General features: G+C 42.6%; 1 protein-coding gene across 2 annotated transcripts in view; it reads left to right on the top strand.

Annotated features, from left to right (window-relative positions):
- LOC115121406 (interferon-induced very large GTPase 1-like) overlaps positions 1-19,689 on the top strand; it is a 66,403-nt gene extending 46,714 nt beyond the window's left edge. For both annotated transcript variants that reach the window (XM_065003575.1, XM_065003576.1), the window contains one exon: positions 12,602-19,689. In XM_065003575.1, the coding sequence (XP_064859647.1) occupies positions 12,602-17,286 (4,685 nt within the window). In that variant the 3' untranslated portion in view covers positions 17,287-19,689. The remainder of the gene's footprint in view (positions 1-12,601) is intronic.
- Positions 19,690-25,672: the final 5,983 nt, after the last annotated feature.

Below are 25,672 nucleotides of genomic sequence, written 5' to 3'. Positions count from 1 at the left end.
CCTCCAGTGCTCACCCTTAGCCCGGTGCGTTCTGTGCCTACTTGTCGGGCTAAAGTGAGCATCCAGCCAGGACGGGTTGTGCCGGCTCAGCGCTCCTGGTCTCCAGTACGCCTCCGCGGTCCAGGATATCCTGAGCCGGCTCTACGCACTGTGTCGCCAGTGGCCTTCACAGCCCAGTGCGACCTGTGCCAGCGCCCCGCACTTGCCGGGCTAAAGTGAGCATCCAGCCAGGACGGGTTGTGCCAGATCTACGCTCCAGACCTCCAGTGTGCCTCCACGGCCTAGTATATCCTGCGCCAGCTCTATGCAGGGTATCTCCAGTGTGCCTGCACAGCCCAGTGTGCGTTCTGCACTTGCCGGGCTAAAGTGAGCATCCAGCCAGGACGGGTTGTGCCAGCTCTACGCTCCAGACCTCCAGAGCGCCTCCACAGTCCGGTCTATCCTGTGCCAGCTCCATGCACCCGGCCTCCAGTATGTGTCTCCAGCCTAGTACATCCTGTTGCTCCACGCACAAAGCCTGTAGTGGTGATCCATGGCCCGAAGCCTCTAGTGATGATCCATGACCCGAAGCCTCCAGTGATGATCCATGACCCGAAGCCTCCAGTGACGATCCATGGCCCGAAGCCTCCAGTGATGATCCATGGCACGAAGCCTCCAGTGATGATCCATGGCACGAAGCCTGCAGTGATGATCTATGGCACGAAGCCTGCAGTGATGATCCATGGCACGAAGCCTGCAGTGAAGGTCCACGGTCCGGAACCTCCTGAGACGGTCCGCAGTCCGGAACCTCCTGCGATGGTCCGCATTCCAGAATCTCCGGTGCAGACGAGCCACAGTCCGGTTCCAAGGAAGCGGCGGGATCAGCGTACGGAGCGGGGGCTACGTCCCGAACCGGAGCCGCCACAGAGGATAGATGCCCACCCGGACCCTCCCCTATAGAGTCAGGTTTTGCGGCCGGAGTCCGCACTTTTGGGGGGGGGGGGGATACTGTCACGCTGACATTAGAGCCTTTTTATTTCTCTATTTGCTTAGGTCAGGGTGTTATTTGGGTGGGCATTCTAGTTTGTATATTTCTTTTTTTCGCCGGGTATGGTTCCCAATCAGAGGCAGCTGTCTATCGTTGTCTCTGATTGGGGATCATACTTAGGCAGTGGGATCTTGTTTTTGCACAGTTACTTTACGTTCATTTATATTTTGTTGTTTTTTGGTGTCATTTTTAATGAAAGAAAAATGTATGCCTACCACGCTGCACCTTGGTCTCATTCTAACGACGGACGTAACAACAATAACATAACAATAACGAGGCTATATACAGGGGGGACCGGAGCCGAGTCAGTGTGAGGTGGTACAGGTTAGTTGAGGTCATTTGTACATGTAGGTAGGGGTGAAGTGACTATGCATATATAATAAACAGTGAGTAGCAGCAGCGTACAAAACAAATGGGGGTCAATTTAATAGTCCGCTGGCCATTTGATTAATTGTTCAGCAGTCTTATGGGTTGGGGGTAGAAGCTGTTAAGGAGCCTTTTGGTCCTAGACTTGGCGCTCCGGTACTGCTTGCCGTGCGGTAGCAGAGAAAACAGTCTATGACTTGGGTGACTGGAGTCTCTGACAATTTTATGGGCTTTCCTGTGACACGCCTATTATATATGTCCTGGATGGCAGGAAGCTTGGCCCCAGTGTCCTGGGCCATACGCACCACCCTCTGTAGCGCCTTACGGTCAGATTGCCATACCAGGCAGTGATGCAACCGGTCAGGATGCTGTCAATGGTGCAGCTGTAGAACTTTTTGAGGATCTGGGGACCCATGCCAAATCTTTTCAGTCTCCTGAGGGGGAGAAGGTGTTGTCATGCCCTCTTCATGACTGTCTTGGTGTGTCTGGATGATGTGGACACTAAGGAACTTGAAACTTTCGGCCTGCTCCACTACAGCCCCGTCGATATTAAATTAAAATTTCACAGATCCGCTTGTTGCAATTTCAATGAGGCTCTCTTGTTCCGATATCAGTAAGTGGAATGGAAGCAGGGCATGAAAGTGGTAACGAATCCAGTTGTTCGTGTCATCCGTTTCGGGAAATTAACTGTGTAATTGCGCAATTCACTCAGGTGCATTGCTATATCGCATTTGACCTTGTCCGTAAGCTTGAGTTCATTTGCACACTAAAAAAATCATACAACGATGGAAAGCTGGTCAACTAGATAAATCGCCTTAGTCTGTTAAAAAAGGACTAAGTTGTTCTGATGACAATACCAACCAGAGGGTGAACATATCTTGAAAGACTTTGGTTGTGTAGCCATCTCTTCTGAGGGACCTGAGTTCATATCAGTTTGGATCTAGTATTTCAATGTGTGGCAACAGGGGCGCAACTTTGGTTTTAGAAGTGTGGGGGTACATAATATATATTTATTTTTTCCTGCTGGATGAACACTCAAAACAGCCTACCCAACCGCTCGGAGGCGTCCACATGGTCCTAAAGGTGGGGTTACCTAGTCAGTTGCACAACTGAATGCATTCAACTGAAATGTGTCTTCCACATTTAATCCAATCCCTCTAAAGGACACCGTTGCCTCATTTTGTATCACATTCCAATGATAATACTGGATAATAATGCAGTTTCAAAATGTGGAGTGTCCCCGTGCCCCGTCCCCAGTGAAAGTTGCACCCCTGTGTGGCAATAATAGACTATGTGGTCTGTAAGCAGGCAGAATGTGAAAATGAGTGTGTGGACTGGGTGGGCTCAACCATATATAAAATAGTGCAGTGCTTCCACCTAGTGGGTAAGATATCCCTGACAAAAAAATATATAAATTCAGCAAAAAAAGAAACATCCCTTTTTCAGGACCCTGTCTTTCATTCGTAAAAATACAAATAACTCACAGATCTTCATTGTAAAGGGCTTGAACACTGTTTCCCATGCTTGTTCAGTGAACCATAAACAAATAATGAACATGCACCTGTGGAACGGTCGTTAAGACACTAACAGCTTACAGAGAGTAGGCAATTAAGGTGACTGTTATGAAAACTAAAGAGGCCTTTCTACTGACTCTGAAAAACACCAAAAGAAAGATGCCCAGGGTCCCTGCTCATCTGTGTGAACGTGCCTTAGGAATGCTGCAAGGAGGCATGAGGACTGCAGATGTGGCCAGGGCAATAAATTGCAATGTCCGTACTGTGAGACGCCTAAGACAGCACTACAGGGAGACAGGACGGACAGCTGATCGTCCTCGTAGTGGCAGACCACATGTAACAACACCTGCGCAGGATCGGTACATCCGAACATCACACCTGCGGGACAGGTACAGGATGGCAACAACTGCCGAGTTACACCAGGAACGCACAATCCCTCGATCAGTGCTCAGACTGTCTGCAATTGGCTGAGAAAGGCTGGACGGACTGAGGGCTTGTAGGTCTGTTGTAAGGGGGGTCCTCACCAGACAAACACCGGCAACAACGGTTTGTGCTATGGGCACAAACCCAGCATCCCTGGACCAGACAGGACTGGCAAAAAGTGCTCTTCACTGATGAGTCGCGGTGTTGTCTCACCAGGGGTGATGGTCGGATTTGCTTTTAACGTCGTAGGAATGAGTTTACACTGAGGCCTGTATTCTGGAGTGGGATCGATTTGGAGGTGGAGGGTCCGTCATGGTCTGGGGCGGTATGTCACAGCATCATCGGTCTGAGCTTGTTGTAATTGCAGGCAATTTCAACGCTGTGCTTTACAAGACATCCTCCTCCCTCATGTGGTGCCCTTCCTGCAGGCTCATCCTGACATGACCCTCCAGCATGACAATGCCACCAGCCATACTGCTTGTTCTGTGCGTGATTTCCTGAAAGACAGGAATATCAGTGTTCTGCCATGGCCAGCAAAGAGCCCGGATCTCAATCCCATTGAGCACGTCTGGGACCTGTTGGATCGGAGGGTGAGGGCTAGGGCCATTCCACACAGAAATGTCAGAGAACATGCATTTGCCTTGGTGGAAGAGTGGGGTAACATCTCACAGCAAGAACTGGCAAATCTGGTGCAGTCCATGAGGAGGAGATGCACTGCAGTACTTAATGCAGCTGGTGGCCACACCAGATACTGACTGTTACTTTCAATTTTGACCCCCCCCCTTTGTTCAGAGACACATTGTCTGTGGAACTTGTTCAGTGTATGTCTCATTTGTTAAATCTTGTTATGTTCATACAAATATTTACACATTAAGTTTGCTGAAAGTAAACGCAGTTGACAGTGAGAGGACGTTTCTTTTTTTGCTGAATTGATTTAGTTACCCACTAGGAAATATAATATAATATGCCAACACAGTATTGAAATGCACACCAATTAGATATCCCTTGAGTTATGCTAAAGAATAATCCCAAACAAACAATGTACAGTTATAAATTATTACTAAAAGGCAAACATGTCAGTTTCAATAAACAACTCAAGTTTAAACATGTTATACACCTATAAATATGATCAGCCCCTTTGAATCGCTAGATCAATCACAGATATATACACATTAATTAGTAAAGACCTGGTACCATGGTTTAACGCCATAGAGTGCTCAAAGATACTTTAAAATTGGGATCCACCCCCTTCAACACAATAAAAGAAACAAGAAAAATGGGTCATCCCAAGTAAACTCACCGCCCAGTTTTCAAGAATCCATTCCACGCTTTATTGGCGCTTCACCCGAGGCGCAGCTCGTGAATGGAAATCACTTGCGTCTGTCCCAATAAAGTTCAAACACTGGAGTGTGAGATATAATCTACACCTCGATTAGGGTGATAGAAATCCTTATTTTGATTAATGACAACATGCAACCATTTTAAATATTTTTTTTAGTTATAAGGAAGTCAGTCAATTGAAATAAATTCATTAGGCCCTAATCTATGGCTTTCACATGACTGGGAATGCAGATATGCATTTGTTGGTCACAGATACCTTTAAAAGAAAAGGTAAGGGCATGGATTAGAAAACCAGTCAGTATTGTCATGGAGAATCGTTTCAAAATATAACACTTACAAGAACTTGTGAATTCAACATAGGCTTTTAATACAAACATATCAGAAGCCTAGATGGTCTGCGGAACACACACTTTTCCAAAGCACTGGCTCTGTATTTATACACATACAACATATGAGTCCATCCCACATGCAAATTAAGTTACTTCCCTCAGTCCATCTGCCACCATTATCTTTCAATCTGTGCTTCCTGCTTGTTCACGCCCAATAACGCCCATATCTGCTTTTAGTTAAGTTATAATGGTGGCAGGACCTCTTCATGTCCCAAAAATAATACATGCCCATCTTATCCTATGGGCCCCTTATGTTTAGCTTGGTGTGTTCTTTGGTATGTATGTCCTTATTAGAACTCGTAGACTATGTGTCTCTTCTGACATTCCTTCAGCATCTTCATGTCCTAAAAGTAATATATTTACTATGTCTATAGTCCATCCGTTGGTCATTTGGCTGACCCCCTCCTCTGTGTGTCCCTCTGACCTCGGTATGTCCAGCTGTCCTATGCTCTCATGCTTTGGTTTCCTGTCCTCTACAATAGACAATGCATTTTACCCTAAACATTTATGCATTTTATGGCTTTGGCCATAACGTCTGTTATTTCTTGGTTTCCTGTTTTTACCAGAATGGCAAATGCACTCTAAGTGTATCCTCTTCCTCTTGTGGTCTAATGTACACCTTTGCTCTACAGTATTATGTTTGTCCCTATATGTACCGCTTGCTCCCACAGTATCTGGTATGACCACCATTTGCCTCAAGCAGCACGACACATCTCCTTTGTATAAAGTTGATTGTGGCCTGTGGAATGTTGTCCCACTCCTCTTTAATGGCTGTGCGAAGTTGCTGATTATTGGAAGGAACTGGAACACTGTTGTGCATGTCAATCCAGTACATTCCAAACATGCTCAATGGGTGACATGTCTGTTGAGAATACAGTCCATGGAATTGTGTACAGATCCTTGCAACATGGGGCTGTCCAGGTGAACATGAGGTGATGGTGGCGGATGAATTGCACGACAATGGGCCTCAGGGTCTCTTCACGGTATCTCTGTGCATTCAAATTGCCATCGATAAAATGCAATTGTGTTCGTTGTCTGTAGCTTACGCCTACCCATACTATATCCCCACTGCCACCAGTGGGCACATAATGTTGACATCAGCAAACCGCTCGCCCACATGACGCCATGCACGCTGTCTGCCATTTCCAGTACAGTTGAAATCGGGATTCATCCGTGAAGAGCACACTTCTCCAGCATGCCAGTGGCCATCGAAGGTGAACATTTGCCCACTGAAGTTAGTTACCACTCCAAACTGCAGTCAGGTCAAGACCATGGTGAAGAGGACGAGCACGCAGATGAGCTTCTATGAGACGGCTTCTGACAGTTTGTGCAAACCCACAGTTTCATCAGCTGTCCAGGTGGTTGGTCTCAGATGTTCCCGCAGGTGAACAAGCCGGATGTGGAGCTCCTGGGCTGGCACGGTTACATGTGGTCAGTGGTTGTGAGGCCGGTTGGATGTACTGCCAAATTCTCTAAAACGACGTTGGACGCGGCTTTTGGTAGAGAGATTAAAATTAAATTATCTGGCACCAGCTCTGGTCGACATTGCTGCAGTCAGCATGCCAATTGCACAGTCCCTCAACTTGAGACATCTGTGGGATTGTGATGTGTGACAAAACTGCACATTTTAGACTGGCCTTTTATTGTCCCCAGCACAAGGTGCACCCGTGTGATGATCATGGTTTTTAATCAGCTTCTTGATATGCCACACCTGTTAGGTGGATGGATTATCTTGGCAAAGGAGAAATTTGCACTAACAGGGAGGTAAACAAATGTGTGAACAACATTTGAGAGAAATAAGATTTTTGTGCGTATGGAACATTTCTTGCATATTTTATTTCAGCTCATGAAACATGGGACCAACACTTTACATGTTGCGTTCATATTTCTGTTCACTATATATTCAACTGAATTTCTAACCCGAGTGGGGCGGTGTGTCTTGTGAAAATGATCAAGAGCAGGTTGTCTGAATTTGACACCTCCAAAGCAGTTACACCACTGACACCGCCAAAACATCAGCTGTTGGTGTCATCACCGGTTAACACTTGATCTGATTGAATCTAGGCCACCAACTTGCGATAGTTTAGTCTATTGCCATCGTTGGTTGCAATAGGTCTCTTGTTATTTGATTATATTCCAACAGGCTACATTCTATAGGTTACCCTTTAGCCTATCCATTGTGACGTAATGAAAGGTGTGAACCGACAATAGGCTACTTTTTGAGTTTCCCTGGCTGACTTCAAATCAAATTTTATAGGTCACATGGTTAGCAGATGTTATTCAGAGTGTAGCGATTTGATGAGCTGATTGACAGATATAGGCTTTCCGATAAACTTTCCTCTAGTGTGGGTGCTCACCCCTTTTTTTTAGGTTAGGAACAATGTAGGTGTAATATGCGGGATATGAAGCTCGTGAATTCTGTAAAACATTGTTAAACATACAATGTTGTCTTGGTAAGCAACTCCATTGCAGATTTGGCCTTGTATTTTAGGTTATTGTCCTGCTGAGTTGTGAATTTGTCTCCCAGTGTCTGTTGGAAAGCAAACGAAACCAGGTTTTCCTCTAGGATTTTAGCTTAGCTCTATTCCATTTATCTTCATCTTATAAAAAAATCCCTTTTCCTTGCCGTTGAAAAGCATACAGTGCATTGGGAAAGTATTCAGACCCCTTCACTTTTCCACATTTTGTTACGTTACAGCTTTATTCTAAAATGCATTTTTTCCCTCAATCTACACACAATACCTCATAATGACAAAGCGAAAACAGGTTTTTAGAGTTTTTAGCTGCCCATAACATGATGCATCCACCAAAACCATGTTTTCCTCCAGGATTTTGCCTGTACTTAGCTCTATTCTGTTTATTTTATCCTTGCCGTTGACAAGTATACGCATAATATGGTGCAGCCACCACCACGCTTGAAAATATAAAGTGATGTGTTGTGTTGGATCTGCCCCAAACATAACACTTCCTATTCATGACATTACGTTAATTTCTTTGCCACATTTTCGCAGTTTTACTTTAGTGTGTTATTGCAAACAGGATGCATCTTGTGGAATATTTTTATCCTGTAGCGATATCCTTCTTTTCACTCTGTCATTTAGGTTAGTATTGTGGAGTAACGACAATGTTGTTGATCCATTGGCCTCATAGTGAAATCCCTTACTAGTTTCCTTTCTCTTGTCGTGGTAATTTCCTGTATTACTAAGTGAAAGGAGAGTTTACAAACCACACACAAGTCAGAGTTATACTTTAAACTTGAGCTTCACCATAGCCCTGTGACTCTCAGATCAATTCATTGTCTATAAATGCATTCTGAGAGTTTCATAATGGCATAATTGCAACTGAGATCTTTTATAGCAAAGATCCACCCCTCTCAGCTCACAATGACGAACCACAGGTCTTGGGAAAACTGCACAAAGGAAGACTTTTACTTGAGAGAGGAGTATCCCATAGCCAGATAGCATTAGCTATAAATTATTGTTCAGTTTTGTCTCCTAAACCAAGATTGTAATCTCGTTCCTGGTACTTCTTAGTACCAAAATATTACCTCATCCAATGGCATATATCAATTGTCAATTCTAGATACTCCCATCTCAAATACACTCCCTCCTGGATAAACTCACAGAGGGGAGTGACTGGCACACAGACATTGTGGAGCCCTTCACATGGTTTAACTGATACATTGGAAGTCACTGTTCAATTCTGACTTCTCCCTTTCTGATATTCTGCATATTACCAGACAGATAAAAGACAAGCCTGACCTCTCCCCTCTCTGGGCCCCAAGTGACTTTCCATGGAGAAGAAAGAGCAAAATGCAACTGCCAACAGTATTATCCAAAAGAAGATATTCTAATGACAAATATCTCACATAAGCATTATTATGTAAATAAAACATCTTATTTATCAATGTTACCTAACTAATTCTGATTCATCCCCAACACTCTCCAGCAACTGAGTTAGGAAGGATGCCTTTATCTTTGTAGTGAGTGGGTCTATTGATACACCATCCAAAATGTAATTAATAACTTCACCATGCTCAAAGGGATATTCAGTGAAGGTTTTTGTGTGTTTTTCACCTATTTGCCAATCGGTGCCCTCCTTTGTGAGGCATTGAAAAACCTCCCAGTTTTTGTGGTTGAATCTGTGCCTGAAATTCACTGCTCAATTGAGGGACCTTACAGATAATTGTTTTTGTGGGGTACAGAGATGGGGTAGTCATTAAAAATCATGTTAATAATTATCATTGAACACGGAATGAGTCCTTGCAACTTATTATCCGATGACATTTTTATTCCTGATCTTATTTAGGCTTGCCATAAAAAAGGGGTTGAATACTTATTCACTCAAGACATTCCAGCTTTTAATATTTTATTAATTAGTAAAAATATCCAAAACCATTATTCTTCTTTGACATTATGGGGTGTAGGTCAGTGACAAAATACCTTTGTAAAAAATAATTAATTTCCGTCCTCAATTAAACCCTAATAACTCAACTTGTCTTCGCTCTTTCAAATTGAAACTTGTAACATGTGGGGGATGATGTACAATCCTTTCATGATTATTTTCAGTCTTCTCATAAGCCAGCCATTTTATTGTTACTTGCAGCTAAACGTATTATTCTATTTCATGATTCCAGTTCAGTTTTAATGACAATGACTGATGATTGGCTGAGAGAAATTGGTGATAAAAAGATTGTGGGGGCTGTTTTGTTAGAATTCAGTGCAGCTTTTGATATTATCGAATATTTGGTAGTCTGCTGCTGGAAAAATGTATGTGTTATGGTGCTACACCCTCTGCTATATTGTGGAAAAAAGTTATTTGTCAAACAGAACATGGGGTGTTTTTTAATGGAAGCCTCTCCAACATAATCTAGGTAGAATCAGGAATTCCCCAGGGCAGCTGTCTAGGCCCCTTACATTTTTCAATCTTTTCTAATGACATGCCACTGGCTTTGGATAAAGTGAGTCTGTCTATGTATGCAGATGACTCAACACTTTACACGTCAGCTACTACAGCGACTGAAATGACTGCAACACTTAACAAAGAGCTGCAGTTAGTTTCAGAATGGGTGACAAGGAATACGTTAGTCCTAAATATTTCTAAAACTAAAAGCATTGTATTTGGGACAAATCATTCACTAAACCTCAACTAAAACTTGTAAAAAAAACAATGTGGAAATTGAGCAAGTTGAGGTGACTAAACTGCTTGGAGTAACCCTGGATGGAAACTGTCATTGTCAAAACATTTTCATACAACAGTAGCTAAGGTTGGGAGAAGTATGTCCATAATAATGCGCTGCTCTGCCTACTTAATACCGTAACATCAAACCATTGCCAACCCAGATGGTACCAATTTTCATTCTGGTCCATGGACTATTATAGGTAAAGTAGTCATTCTATAGTTTACACGTGGCCTACAAATGGAACATTATAAAGTCCTCTCACTGTCAACTGCATTTATTTTCAGCAAACTTAACATGTGTAAATATTTGTATGAACATAGCAAGATTCAACAACTGAGACAAACACTGAACAAGTTCCACAGACATGTGACTAACATAAATGGAATAATGTGTCCTTGAACAAAGGGGGGGTCAAAAGTAACAGTCAATATCTGGTGTGGCCACCAGCTGCATTAAGTACTGCAGTGCATCTCCTCCTCGTGGACTGCACCAGATTTGCCAGTTCTTGCTGTGAGATGTTACCCCACTCTTCCAACAAGGCACCTGCAAGTTCCTGGACCTTTCTGTGGGGAATGGCCCTAGCCCTCACCCTCCGATCCAACAGGTCCCAAACGGGCTCAATGGGATTGAGATCCGGGCTCTTAACTGGCCATGGCAGAACACTGACATTCCTGTCAGTGTTCACACACAGAACGAGAAGTACGGCTGGTGGCATTGTCATGCTGGAGGGTCATGTCAGGGTGAGCCTCCAGGAAGGGTACCACATGAGGGAGGAGGATGTCTTCCCTGTAGCGCACAGCTTTGAGATTTCCTGCAATGACAACAAGCTCAGTCCGATGATGCTGTGACACACCGCCCCAGACCATGACGGACCCTCCACCTCCAAATCGATCCCGCTCCAGAGTACAGGGCTCGGTCTAACACTCATTCCTTCGACGATAAACGCAAATCCGACCATCACCTCTGGTGAGACAAAACCGCTTCTCGTCAGTGAAGAGTACATTTTGCCAATCCTGTCTGGTCCAGCGATGGTGGGTTTGTGGTTTGTGCCCATAGGCGACGTTGTTGCCGGTGATGTCTGGTGAGGAACTGCCTTACAACAGGCCTACAAGCCCTCAGTCCAGTCTCTCTCAGCCTATTGCGGACAGTCTGAGCACTGATGGATGGGTTGTGCGTTTGTGGTGTAACTCAGGCAGTTGTTGTTGCCATCCTGTACCTGTCCCGCAGGTGTGATGATCGGATGTACCGATCCTGTGCAGGTGCTGTTACACGTGGTCTGCCACTGCGAGGATGTCAGCTGTCTGTCCTGTCTCCCTGTAGCGCTGTCTTAGGCGTCTCTCAGTACGAACATTGCAATTTATTGCCCTGGCCACATCTGCAGTCCTCATGCCTCCTTGCAGCATGCCTAATGCACGTTCACGCAGATGAGCAGGGATCCTGGGTATCTTTCTTTTGGCATTTTTCAGAGTCAGTAGAAAGGCCTCTTTAGTGTCCTACGTTTTCATAACAGTGACCTTAATTGCCTACCGTCTGTAAGCTGTTAGTGTCTTAGCGACCGTTCCACAGGTGCATGTTCATTGTTTGTTTATGGTTCATTGAACAAGCATGGGAAACAGTGTTTAATCTGTTTACAATGAAGATCTGTGAATTTATTTGGATTTTTACAAATTATCTTTAAAAGACAGGGTCCTGAAAAGGTACGTTTCCTGTTTTGTGATGTCGTTGTTGCTCTGGGTTATGAAGAGTCCGAAAAATCACAGAACTGGAAAATAAACACAAATATTAGCACTGTTGAATATAAAGTGGCCAGTGGCTCGTAACAAGACGGTTTCTTTTGAGCCTAAAATGAAGAATATTGGTGCCAAATTGTAGAATTAGATCTCGCCTCAGTTTTTAGGCTTATTATATTATAATATAGATAAATGCCTCATGAGCTTAGTTCAACTGTCATTACACCCTCAAAACCTAAAATGTAATCTTGTTTTACTTCTTTGGTTGTAAACAATGTAATTGTAAACATACAGGTGCCATTTTTGCGAACATTAGAAAATGCTTAAATTTGAAGTTAATGTTTAAGCATCAGCCAATTTATAAACGTTGATGTAGTGTCACGTGATAGAACGACATCACAACTTCCCTGAGATCTTAAGCCAACTGTCGTTCATGCAAAGAATAATCCTTTTTCACTTGGATAAAAAAATGCAATCCCCTTTCAACCCTTTCATCTATACTAATAATTCCTGTGATAATAGGTTTATAAGGTAAAATAAATATAAAGTACAATGCTACCTTGATTGATCAGCCAATGACAATGGTGGTCACAAAAATACACTAACCATCTACATTTTTTTTACCACAGGCCTAACTCTGCAAATCATGATAGACACATTGGGACTTGGAAGACACCTGATTAATAAACTAACACCAGAGATTCTGCGAGAGATTGATGAAGATTCTGGGACAGACAAACCTTTAACCAGTCTTGTATTAAGGAGGTTATTGAAAGCGAGAAGTCTCAAGTGTGACAATGGACAAGTTTCCGATAGTTCACAAGAGGTAAACCCTCTAGACCTAATCACTGCCCTGTTTCTGTGCTCAGATGGCTTACTGCAGCAGGAAATGGCTTTAAAAATGTCCATGTGTCAGTTTGCTGTTCCTCTCCTGCTGCCCAACTGTGATACAGAACAAACCACGTTGATGCTGTGGGCCATGAGGGACATTGTGAAGCAGTTTAGACCCTGCTCTTCTGATGACCGAAGTGAGTTTGTTGAGAACAGTATTGTACTCACTGACCTCCCTATGGTGTCATTTGTTAGACTAGGCAACAGCACCTTGTCAAAATCTCAACTTTTGAATGAGGTTCTAAGCAATTCTCAGAACTATAACACCTTTGTCCACAAGAACATGCCAGCTGGCAACATACCAAGGATGATCTCGGATGGCTTTGTGGAAATGAGCTGGTACCTGCCCAGTGGCAACCCAAACATTGACGTCTTTATTGAACCTGTGGCTGTAGCTAATCTTCATGGGGATATTCGGGATTTTCAGACCCAGTTTGCTTTCCTCTGCCAGACGTCAGCTGCAGTGTTTGTGTTCTGGGATGATTTGGACTCTGACAGCAGTATTCTGAACCTCCAGAAGATGAAAGATCAACTCTTTATTGTATGCAACTCTGAGGCTAAGAGCTATGATGCAGTCAGTTTTGAGAAGCTTTCGCATGGGCTCCAGAAACACTCGCACCACATACTAATGAAAAACAGGCACATGAATGATGCACAGCTTGTGAAGAAGCTCCACTCAACAATCACAGATGTAATTAAGGCAAACCCACCCAAAAAAGTGGAGGGAATGTCTGTTGATGCACGTAAGTTGGGTATCCATGTAGATGAAGATTATGATCCCTGTCTAAGAGCCAAGACAAGGGCAGCTTTGATTACAGATGAAATATGTTGCATACCAAGCTACAAGGACAGCCAGCTACCATTACAGGGGGAGATATGGAAAATACTAACTACACTGGAGAAAGAGGAGTGTAAGCTACAAAAAGGAGGTGATAAGGATATTGAAATGTACAAGAAAGGACTCAAGCAAAATAAACGTGAACTCAGGAAGAAGCAGTTGGCTCATGGCCTGAAAAAGAACATGTCCATTTTCATTGATGGTTTGAAGAGTTCCAGAGAGGAGCGCAACTACTTCCTTAAGTGGATGAAGCTCAATCTGGACAACCTGTCAAGAACACACCTATCTGAACTTAGGAAGATGTACAAAGAACGGTATCAGCATTCCCCAGAGAGGAAAGACCTCATTGGCGATTTAAACAAACAGATTTCAGACAGTTCCTTAGGAACTGAACATTTCCTAAGGGAAGTTGGTCAGCTATATGAGTCGTCCTGGTACTCAGATGAAAGCGGTGCGATTGAAAAGCACGTACAAGAACTGCCAAGAATCTGTGCCCAGTTAATGTTGGATGGGTTTCCATTGGAGCTGATGGATGGTGATGCATCAAACATCCCAATGATGTGGATATCAGATGTTCTGCAGGAGCTCCACTCCTTGACAAAGTCTGACTGTAAAATCCGGGTGGTTTCTGTGCTAGGAGTACAAAGCTCAGGGAAGTCCACTCTCCTCAACACCATGTTTGGGGTCCAGTTTGCTGTCAGCAGTGGAAGATGCACCAGAGGGGCCTTCATGCTACTGATTAATGTCAAAGAGGAATTTAAAAACAAACTACAGTGTGACTTCATCATGGTCATTGACACAGAAGGCTTAAAAGCACTTCAGTCAACCCAGCCTACTGACAATTTTGAGTATGATAATGAACTAGCCACACTTTTGGTAGGACTGAGTGACATCTCAATTGTGAATATTGCTATGGAGAACACCACAGATATGAAAGACACCCTGCAGATTGTAGCCCATGCCTTCCTCAGGATGAAAGAATTAGGAAAGAAGCCCAGTTGTCAGTTGGTGCACCAGAATGTTGCAGATATAGCAGCTCATGGCAAAAACCTTATGAACAGGAAGCACCTTCTTGAGCAGCTGAATGAGATGACAATTGTAGCAAGCAGGATGGAAAATACAGGCGACAACACTAAGTTTACAGACATCATAGACTACAATCTTGAGGACACATGCTACATCCCAGGTCTCTGGCATGGCAGTCCGCCAATGGCACCTGTCAATGAGGGTTACAGTGAAGCTGTGGCCGATTTAAAGAAAAAGTTGATTAATGCATTCAAAAAGGAGGAAGCCTCAAACGCACAAACATTCCCAGAATTCCAGCATGAGATCGGAAGTTTATGGACCTCAGTTAAATATGAGAACTTCATCTTCAGCTTCCGCAACAGCGTTGTGGCTGAGGCATATACCAAGCTGTGTGTGGAGTTTGTTCGATGGGACAGAGCCTTCGAAAAGCACATGTACACCTGGCTGATCAAAGCAGAAACCAGGGTGGCAAACTATGGCATAAAGGGGTCAAAACAAGAGTCTAGCCTGGATGACCTCTTAAACAGTATGAAGAGGGAGGCTTCAGATGAGCTAGATAGAGAGGGAAACATTTTTCTCAACAATGTGAATTCCTATTACAATAGAGAAGAAGGGAATGTGGGTCTGGTCGAGAAGTATAGGAGTGAATTTCTCATATGTGCAAAGAGTCACAAAAATGAGACAGAGAGTGTTGTCAGAAAAAAACTAGAGATTGCGGTGGACATAAAAAAAGGCACAATCCAGGTAGACTATATTAAGAAACATAATAGGGATACTCTTGACAAGAAAGTCTCTGACCTTGTTAAAAAATTTAGTGGATGTGATAATCCATTGAATAACCAACAGCTTGAGGAAGAATTTGCTAAAATGTGGAATAAAACCGTTGGGGAGCTGCCATTCAGGTGTCCAGAGAAGCAAAATATCACCTCAAACGCCTATCAGCAGCTGCATCAGAACATGGCAAGGGAAAGCGGCACAGTTCTGGAAATGTTAGCAAAAGCAGGCCCTCTTGAGAAATGTGGACTTAAAGAATTTCAAGTAAAAAGTGGGCACAACATGGTGGAGAAGTTTGTGAAGGGATTGAGGAAGAGACTACACAAGAGTGCATATCAATCGCAAAAATCATTAGAGCACAAAACTCAAATGATAGCCAACTACATCATAGAACACAGTAGGCGGTTTGTGATGAACAAGGTTAATGCAAAGACAGATTACCATAGCACATACATCACAGAACTACTGGAATTGATTGAGGAGGACCTTAAACGAGATCATGAATTGCATTTCAGTCCCGAATTTTATGCATCTCTCAAGATACACATCTGTGGGCATGCCGTAAGAGAGTTCCAGCAAATGCATGATGCTTTCATCAGCAACAATGATCCCCAACAAAGCCTGGAGAAACTGAAACCACAGTTCTTGGCTGACTTCAAGGACCTATTCTACAAGAGAGACCAGTGCAAAAGGAAGGCTGAAGAGTTCACCAAACACTGTTTGGAACCTGCAGTGAAGAAGTACATAACCAAATCCCTTGGACCAGATATATATGATGAAATGCGTTCTAACTGTGTTGATGTTTTCAGTACAAAGAGATCTTTCCAGTGTTCCATGCTAAAACGCCTATTATGTGGAGATTTTCAGACATTCTTAAAGTACACAGACTACTATGAGGGATTTGTATTTGAGTTCATTTTGAGTAATACAGTTGAATACCTTTCAAAGGGAAGCAGGACAGCAAAGGACATCAGCATCATTACAAACATGGAGGTCCAACACTTGAAGACAATCAGTAGACAGATAAAGGAAGCTGTTGAGAAATCACTGCAAACTGGCTCTGACAGACCAGATGAAGATGGTGAGGGTGATGTCAATTTTAATCTGTTTATTCAGAATTTACGCTCAGAATTCTCTAGCTTGCTGGTTATTCCTACTAATACAACAGGGATGACATTAGAGAATTCCAAGACCAAAGAGTTTTCTGACATGCTATTATCATCTGTTGAAGAGATGGAGAGCCGTCTCAGTGAAGAATTTCACAAAGATCAAGATATGTTCAAGAAGTTGTCCAGTCTACCTGACCCTCCTCAGGAAAAACTTTTTAATATGTTGTTTGGTTGTGGTAGACTGTGTCCATTCTGCAAGGCCCCCTGTGATGAAGAAATGGATCATTCAATGCACTCTGCTTCAATTCATCGACCTGATGGGCTTGGTGGGTATCAATGGAATGACTCAGATAAACTTAGCACAGACATATGCTCATCTCTCAGCAACAACAAAAATCAGTTCCGTAGTGTTGAGACAAAAGGGAAATTCTGTTCATATAAGAAATATCAGACCATTTTCAGAGACTGGAACATCAAGCCAGACATCACTCAGACCTCCGCAGACTACTGGAAGTTCCTCTTTGTGAAGTACAATGAGGAGTATGCAGGGATGCATGAAGTCTTGCCAGCTGATGTGCCAGAAGATTGGAGATCAATCACAATGAAACAGGCTGAGGACAGCTTGAAATTAACATTTGACCCCAAACCAAAGGGGAATAAAAGTCACGTGCCATAATCATCCTAGAAAAGGCAGCATGGTATGGTGTAGCTTCACTGGAATTGATGTAAATGTATATAATTTAGCTACAATATGAAGAGAGATTGAAAGAAGATTCATTGAAGTTACCGTCCACAAACATAAAACAATATGAGACCCTGATGTTAACACTGTAAATAACTCCCCTCTTGAGTAGAAGATGTGCTAAAAGGAAGGACGAAAAATGTACATCACTTCCAAACATGACTTTCAGGCCAGTTGTGAATAATGAAGAAATGAAGAAAACACTGTAACTCCATAGCATAGGCATAGGACAGACACACAGTACCAGTGAAAAGTATGGACACCAAGGAAAATGGTTTTCTTTATTTCTACTATTTTCTACATTGTAGAATAATAGTGAATACATCAAAACCATGAGATAAAACATATGGAATCATTTAGTAACCAAAAAAGTGTTTGCCTCCCTTTGCCTTGGTGACAGCTTTGCACTCTCTTGGCATTCTCTCAACCAGTTTCACCTGGAATGCTTTTCCAACAATCGTGGAAGGAGTTCCCACATATGTTGAGCACTTGTTGTTTGCTTTTCCTTCACTCTGAGGTCCAACTCATCCCAAACCATCTCAATTGGGTTGAGGTCGGGTGATTGTGGAGGCCAGGTCATCTGATGCAGCAGTCCATCACACTCCTTCTTGGTCAAATAGCCCTTACACAGCCTGGAGGTGTGTTGGGTCATTGTCCTGTTGAAAAAGAAATGATAGTCCCACTAAGCACAAACCAGATGGGATGGCGTATCGCTGCAGATTGCTGTGGCAGCCATGCTGTTTAAGTGTGGCTGGAATTCTAAATGAATCACTGACAGTGTCACCAGCAAAGCACACCAACACCATCACACCTCCTCCTCCATGCTTCACGGTGGGAACCACACATAAGGAGATCATCCATTCACCTACTCTGCGTCTCACAAAGACACGGCGGTTGGAACCAAAAGTCTCCAATTTGGACTCATCAAACCAAAGGACAGATTTCCACCGGTCACCAATGTCCATTGCTCGTGTTCCTTGGCCCAAGCAAGTCTCTTCTTATTATGTGTCCTTTAGCAGTGTTTTCTTTGCACAAATTCGACCACGAAGGCCTGATGCACGCGATCTTCTCTGACGTTGAGATGTCTTTTACTTGGACTTTATGAAGCATTTATTATTTGGCCTGTAATTATTTGGGCTGTAATTTCTGAGGCTGGTAACTCTAATGAACTTCTCCTCTGCAGCAGAGGTAACTCTGGGTCTTCCTTTCCTGTGTCAGTCCTCATGAGAGCCAGTGTCATCATAGCGCGTGATTGTTTTTTTGCGACTGCACTTGAAGAAACTTTCAAAGTTCATGAAATGTTCTGCATTGACTGACCTTCATGTCTTAAAGTAATGATGGACTATAATTTCTCTTTGCTTATTTGAGCTGTTCTTGCCATAATATGGACTTGGTCTTTTACCAAATAGGGCTGTCTTCTGTATACCACCCCTACCTTGTCACAACACAACTTATTGGTTCAAACGCATTAAGAAGGAAAGAAATTCTACAATGACCTTTTAACAAGGCACACCTTTTAATTGACATGCATTCCAGGTGACTACCTCATAAAGCTGGTTGAGAGAATGCCAAGAGTGTGTCACTTTGAAGAATTGCAAATATAAAATATATTTATATTTTTTGGTTACTACATTATTCCATATGTGTTATTTCATAGTTGTGATGTCTTCACTATTATTCTACAATGTATGAGTAGGTGTGTCCAAACATTTGACTGGTACTGTAGGTATGTCATGGATGACTGTATATGTTGAATAGCTTTGCTGCATATCATACTATTGCCATACCGGAAGATGATAGTCATTGCGAAACATCTGCCTTTGCGTCTGCCTTTAAGAGGGCATTTTTGATACAGAACCTGTCGAAGATTACAAGGACTCAATGATGTATCGGAGTTTGGTATGAGATTATGTGGAATGATACATTTTGTAATTAACTTTTTTTGATGCAATGGTTGAAGTCGATGATCTATGTATTATGAGAATGATTATGTTGGACAAAGTAACCCTCGTCCATTTGGGAATCCATCACTCCTGCATATTTTGTATTTTTGTTGTTTTTGAAACCATTCATTTTCTAGTGTTTGTATGATTCATTTGTATTATTTTTTAAATGATTTAAAGTACATTGTTTATTGTAAAGGATGACATATATGTATGTATCTATGTATGTATCTATTTCCACACACCACCCATGAGCTGCATCTCCAGAGATCAATTATGTATATTGTATTTTCTTTTGCTAATACTTTTTAAATAAAATTGTTTATACATTGGTTGCAAATGTTAAAACCAGAAACAACTGTAAAGGTTTGAAAAAATAAATAACTAAATGTAACAGGGTTGGTTATGTTTCCACTTGCCTCTAAAGAAATGTGTGTTTAAGTACTCTTATTGGTTGGTTCAATTCCGATGCCAATAAGGTGTGTTGTTATTGGCCCTGCTTGCAGATAGGGGGAGATGGTGAACGTCAGGTCTCCCCAGTATGAAAATGTGATGCAAGGGGTAAGTCATGTTCTGAATACTGTATTCTATTTTTATATTTTACAATGTGTACAAGTTTGCTGTACATTCCTTATTTATACATGTGTGGGTATATGGCAATTTGAAAAATAAGCCACAGGAGTTTTTTTTAAAGAGAATTAAGATGACTTTTGAGTATTAAGTAAGACATGTATAAAAGCAACAGATACCATTAATAAGAAGGGTCTAGAAGTGTCTTATATGGTGAGCTACTGAGTGGCTAGGACAGGCAAGCCACATACTATTGTGGAGGACTTAATTATTCCTGCTGCCGCGGATATGGCTGGGACAATGCTGGGGGAAAAGGCCATTTTTTTTGCAGACTATTCCTTCATCGAACAACAATGTTTCACAACACATCAGTGACATGGCAGGAGATGTTTTGAAAAAATGACTGCTTCACATACAAGCCAGTGAATTCCATGCGTTACAGCTGGATGAGTCATCAGGCATGGCGGGCCTTGTATATGTCTGTTACGTTTATGGGGGTCAATTAAGGAAGACATCCTCTTCTGCAAACCACTGGAAACCAGGACAACAGGATAGGATATTTTTAAAGTACTGGACAGCTTTGTGACATCAAATGGACTTTGGTGATCAAGATGTGTTGGTATCTGTACTGATGGTGCAAAAGCCATGACAGGGAGAAAAGCAATTGCTCCCGACGTAACTTGGGTACACTGCAGCATCCACCGAGAGGCTCTTGTTGCCAAGGGAATGCCTGACAGCTTGAAAGACGTTTTGGACACTACAGTGAAAATGTTTAACTTTGTTAAAGCAACTCTCGTGTATTTTCTGCACTATGCAATGATATGAAGCACCTGAGTGAGTTGGGTGCGCAATTACGCAGGTACTTTCCCGAAAATGATGACACAAACAACTGGATTCGTTATCCCTTTCATGCCCTACCTCCAGTCCACTTACCGATATCTGAACAAGAGAGCCTCATCGAAAAGCGGTTCTGTGAACATTGAATTTAATCAGAAGCCACTGCCAGATTTCTGAATCAGAGTATCCTGCCTTGGCAAGTCGAGCTGTTAAGACACTGATGCCCTTTCTAACCATGTACCTATGTGAGAGTGAATTCTCGGCCCTCACTAGCCTGAAAACTAAATACAGGCACATACTGTGTGTGGAAAATGATTTAAGACTGAGACTTTCTCCAATACAACCCAACATTGCAGAGTTATGTGCATCCTTTCAAGCACACCCTTCTCATTAACCTGTGGTGAGTTATTCACAATTTTTGATGAACAAATAAGGTTTTATATGTAAGATGACTAAATAAAGAGCAAAAATATTAAATATTATTATATTATTATTTGTGCCTTGGTCCTATAAATCAAATTTGTATTTAAAAAAAAAAAATTAATTTAACCTTTATTTAACCAGGTAGGCCCGTTGAGAACAAGTTCTCATTTACAAATGCGACCTGGCCAAAATAAAGCAAAGCAGTGCGACAAAAACAACAACACAGAGTTACACATAAACAAAAGTACAGCCAATAACAAAATAGAAACATCTATGTACAGTGTGTGCAAATGTAGAAGAGTAGGGAGGTAAGGCAATAAATAGGCCATAGAGGCGAAGTAATTACAATTTAGCATTAACACTGGAGTGATAGATGTCCAGATGATGATGTGCAAGTAGAGATACTGGGGTGCAAAAGGATAAATAACAATATGGGGATGAGGTAGTTGGGTGTACTATTTATAGATTGGCTGTGTACAGTTACAGTGATCGGTAAGCTGCTGACAGCTGATGCATAAAGTTAGCGAGGGGGATATAAGACTCCAGCTTCAGTGATTTTTGCAATTCGTTCCAGTCATTGGCAGCAGAAAACTGGAAGGAAAGGCGGCCAAAGGAAGTGTTGGGTTTGGGGATGACCAGTGAAATATACCTGCTGGAGCGCGTGCTACGGGTGGGTGTTGCTATGGTGACCAGTGAGCTGAGATAAGGTGGGGCTTTACTGAGCAAAGACCTATAGATGACCTGGAGCCAGTGGGTTTGGCGACAAATATGTAGTGAGGACCAGCCAACGAGAGCATACAGGTCACAGTGGTGGGTAGTATATGGGGCTTTGGTGACAAAACAGATGGCACTGTGATAGACTACATCCAGTTTGCTGAGTAGAGTGTTGGAGGCAATTTTGTAAATGACATCGCCAAATGCAACAGGTGTAGAGTGTAGACCTTACAGTGAAATGCTTACTTACGAGCCCCTAACCAACAATGCAGTTAAAAAAATACAGATAAGAATAAGAGATACAGGAACAAGTCATTAAAGAGCAGCAGTAAAATAACAATAGCGAGACTATATACAGGTGGGTACTGATACAGAGTCAATGTCCGGGGGCACCGGTTAGTTGAGGTAGTATGTAAATGTTGGTAGAGTTATTAAAGTGACCATGCATAGATGATAACAACAGAGAATAGCAGCAGTGTAAAGAGGGGGGATGGGGATACAAATAGTCTGTGTAGCCATTTGATTAGATGTTCAGGATTCTTATGGCTTGGGGGTAGAAGCTGTTTAGAAGACTCTTGGACCTAGACTTGGCGCTCCGGTACCGCTTGCCGTGCGGTAGCAGAGAGAACAGTCTATGACTAGGGTGACTGGATTCTTTGTAATCTTTTTTAGGGCCTTCCTTTGACACCGCCTGGTATAGAGGTCCTAGACGGTAGGAACCTTGGCCACGGTGATGTACTGGGCCGTACGCACTACCCTCTGTAATGCTTTGCGGTCGGAGGTTTTTCCATACCAGGCAGTGATGCAACCAGTCAGCATGCTCTCGATGGTGAAGCTTGTCATGACGGTCCTGACCAGGTCAGGTTACAGGAGACCACAACCCTACAGATTATCTCTCAACCCCAACAGAGGAGGAGAGATCTAGGGGTCTGAAGATGTGGGGGGTTTATGACCCCTCACGCCCCTGGTGAATCTCAGGCCACAGACTAATTCCTTTGTCCTGTTACTATGAAGAACCAGCCTCAGAACATTAAACATGAAATAAAGGGACTTTAGAACAATGGTTTCCGTCAGCCACAATGGTGGTCATGACGATAGATGGGATATGAAAATGTATGTCATTTTTGTTTTGTTATTAAAGGTTAATAGATGACCTTATTACGAAAACATTGTAATGTGAAGAGTTTTCCTAGTATATGTTTGATGTTTATACATTGTACGTTGTGTGGAAAATGTCCAAATCAAAGGGAATGTTTTGGGGAAGATGACATGCTAAGTTAGTTGTCTAAAATTGGATTTGAGTGAAATCTAGACCTTGCCCTCATTAACTTGGTTACACCCACTTCTGACCCAAGGGTATAAAACCTGTGAGGAAAGAATTCACAGAGAAGACTACGTGACCCAAGCTGCAGCCAAGGTCTAAAAAGTCAACGATCCCAGAACGCAACACAAGTTTGAAGAAATCCTTTTCTACCCAAGCTACGAATGAGTAGCTGTGTCTAAGCGGGTGAAGTCAAGCCGAACCCCCTTAGCATCCAATCCCAGCGAATCATGGTATCTATAAGGTTGAATTCCTATGCTGTGAGCTCTGAGCTACAGAGTTGTCTGTCCTCAGAAGACCCATTCCAGAGCAAAGGGTGAGGGAACAGACTCCTAAGCCAAAAAGACACTGACATCGGAAGGACGATCAGAGAAGTGTGCCGGAGTAGTGTGTCATCGAGCAGCCTGAACGGTCCCCTGAACGATCCATGCAGAGAATCCTCGGAGATCATCCCCACGTAATTACATCATTATATTCTGACCCATAAGAGAGGCAGTTTGGGGCAAGGCTAGGGTTAGAATAGCATAGCTGACAAATTCACCCAAATGTATATTTCTCTCGTGTACTTTCTCGTTTTCTCTCTCTTTGAAATCCCCATTTTGGGTAACACGAGCCAAGGTGTGTTTGCCCGTTATACTAAGTTCTAATCAATAGCCTATAATGTGTTTTTGTCTATGTGTATCTTTTATCATAATTTTAGCTTTTTAGTAAATAAATATTCAACTAAGATTGGTGTGGTACGAACTCATTGGTGAGACCCGGGTTCGTGCAGATTCACGGGCTATACGATGTTCAGAACGAGATTGGTAGAGGTAACTGGTTAACCTCTGCGCACGGAACCCGGGCTGAAATTCCACAACATACGGTGATCGCTACTTAAATAGTCATATTAAACATTCATGAAAATACAAGTGTCTCACGTGTATCGAAAGCTTAGAATCTTGCTAATCCAACTGCGTTGTCAGACTTAAAAAAGGATGTACTGCGAAAGAATACGATGCGATTATCTGAGCATTGAGCCCCATAAAAAAATACAATTTTAACCAGCACAGGTGTAACATAATCACAAACTGCATTAAAATAAATTGTTTACCTTTGACGATCTTCGTCTGTTTGCAATTCCAATGCTCATTGTTACACAATGAATTATCTTTTGTTTGATAAAACCCGTTTTTATAGCCTAACACGAAACATTTTGTGAACCGCTTGTGTAGTGAATTCCATCTCATTCCATTTTCGACGACACATTCCAGTTAAATAACCCACACAGAACGTGACTTTTCCAGTCATATTTGGTTTCACTGCAGTCAACTGGTTTGTTTGTAACACAATCAAACGTGATGGGCCATTTCGCGGGACGTATTGACTGAAAGAAACCGATTTGAAGACAACAAGTCATGACATCATTGTGCCCGCTGTTTCGTTGAATGACTGTCTTTTAACCCAATGATCACTGATCGTCTTGAAATCTAGCTGGGTAGATAGCCAATGAGCTGAGCTAAACGGCAATAGGTCATGTTTATGTGTTGCAAAACCAACCCACGTAGTAAGCTTCGCTATTGAAGTTTCATACCGGAAGGAGAAACACATATTACGCACTGCATTGTTTGTTGAACGCACAGATTCAGCTGTTTATATATCAATCATTATGGCGACTAAGTCAGGGAAAGCTAAATCTAAGTCTAGATATACAGATGTACACACCATTTTAGAATAAATTGATTGGGAAAGTGAGACAGAGATTGTTGTAGGACGATTCATTTAGCGATTGTGGAGGAATATTTTTTGAACGGGAGAGGACATCGTTTTGGACTGGTAAGTTCTTATCATGCAAATGCCCTTGTTTGAAATTAATAATCTAAAATATTATTTGTGATTTTTTTACATTTTAGAGGCAATAAATAAACATGTAATGTCATGAAATGTGAGATGCGTGTGTCTGCCGCCCCACCCCAACCCACATGAAATAGCCTGTTTGAGGCTGTTGAGGAGAGGGCAGGCCCACAACAATGGCCAAAGTGAAATGGAAACAGTAGATACAGCTAATCTGTTGTAATATAATAGAGACAGTAGATCTAGCAGGTCATAATAATATATTCAACCTTATCTTCCCTGTACTCTCTATATATCTCTGTTTATTATACCTGTTGATACAGGGCTCATATGTGAAACTATTCTAACTGAACATTTTCTTTCACAGTGACATTGACTCCGAATGGGAGTCTTATCCGGTGTCCTGTGTGAATTTAAGTATGCTCTAATTCTCTCTTTCTCTCTCTCGGAGGACCTGAGCCCTAGGACCATGCGTCAGGACTACCTGGCATGATGACTCCTTGCTGTCCCCAGTCCACCTGGCCTTGCCGCTGTTCCAGTTTCAACTGTTCTGCCTGCGGCTATGGAACCCTAAACTGTTCATTTTTACTCGCTGTCCTGTTGCACCCTCTACAACCACTGTGATCTCCACCCGGCACAGCCAGGAGAGGACTGGCTACCCCTCATAGCCTGGTTCCTC

This window comes from Oncorhynchus nerka, linkage group LG18 (assembly GCF_034236695.1).
Source record: "Oncorhynchus nerka isolate Pitt River linkage group LG18, Oner_Uvic_2.0, whole genome shotgun sequence".
Classification (NCBI taxonomy): domain Eukaryota; kingdom Metazoa; phylum Chordata; class Actinopteri; order Salmoniformes; family Salmonidae; genus Oncorhynchus; species Oncorhynchus nerka.
The sequence above is the reverse complement of the archived record's forward strand: the minus strand, read 5'-3'. Positions and strand labels throughout refer to the sequence as shown.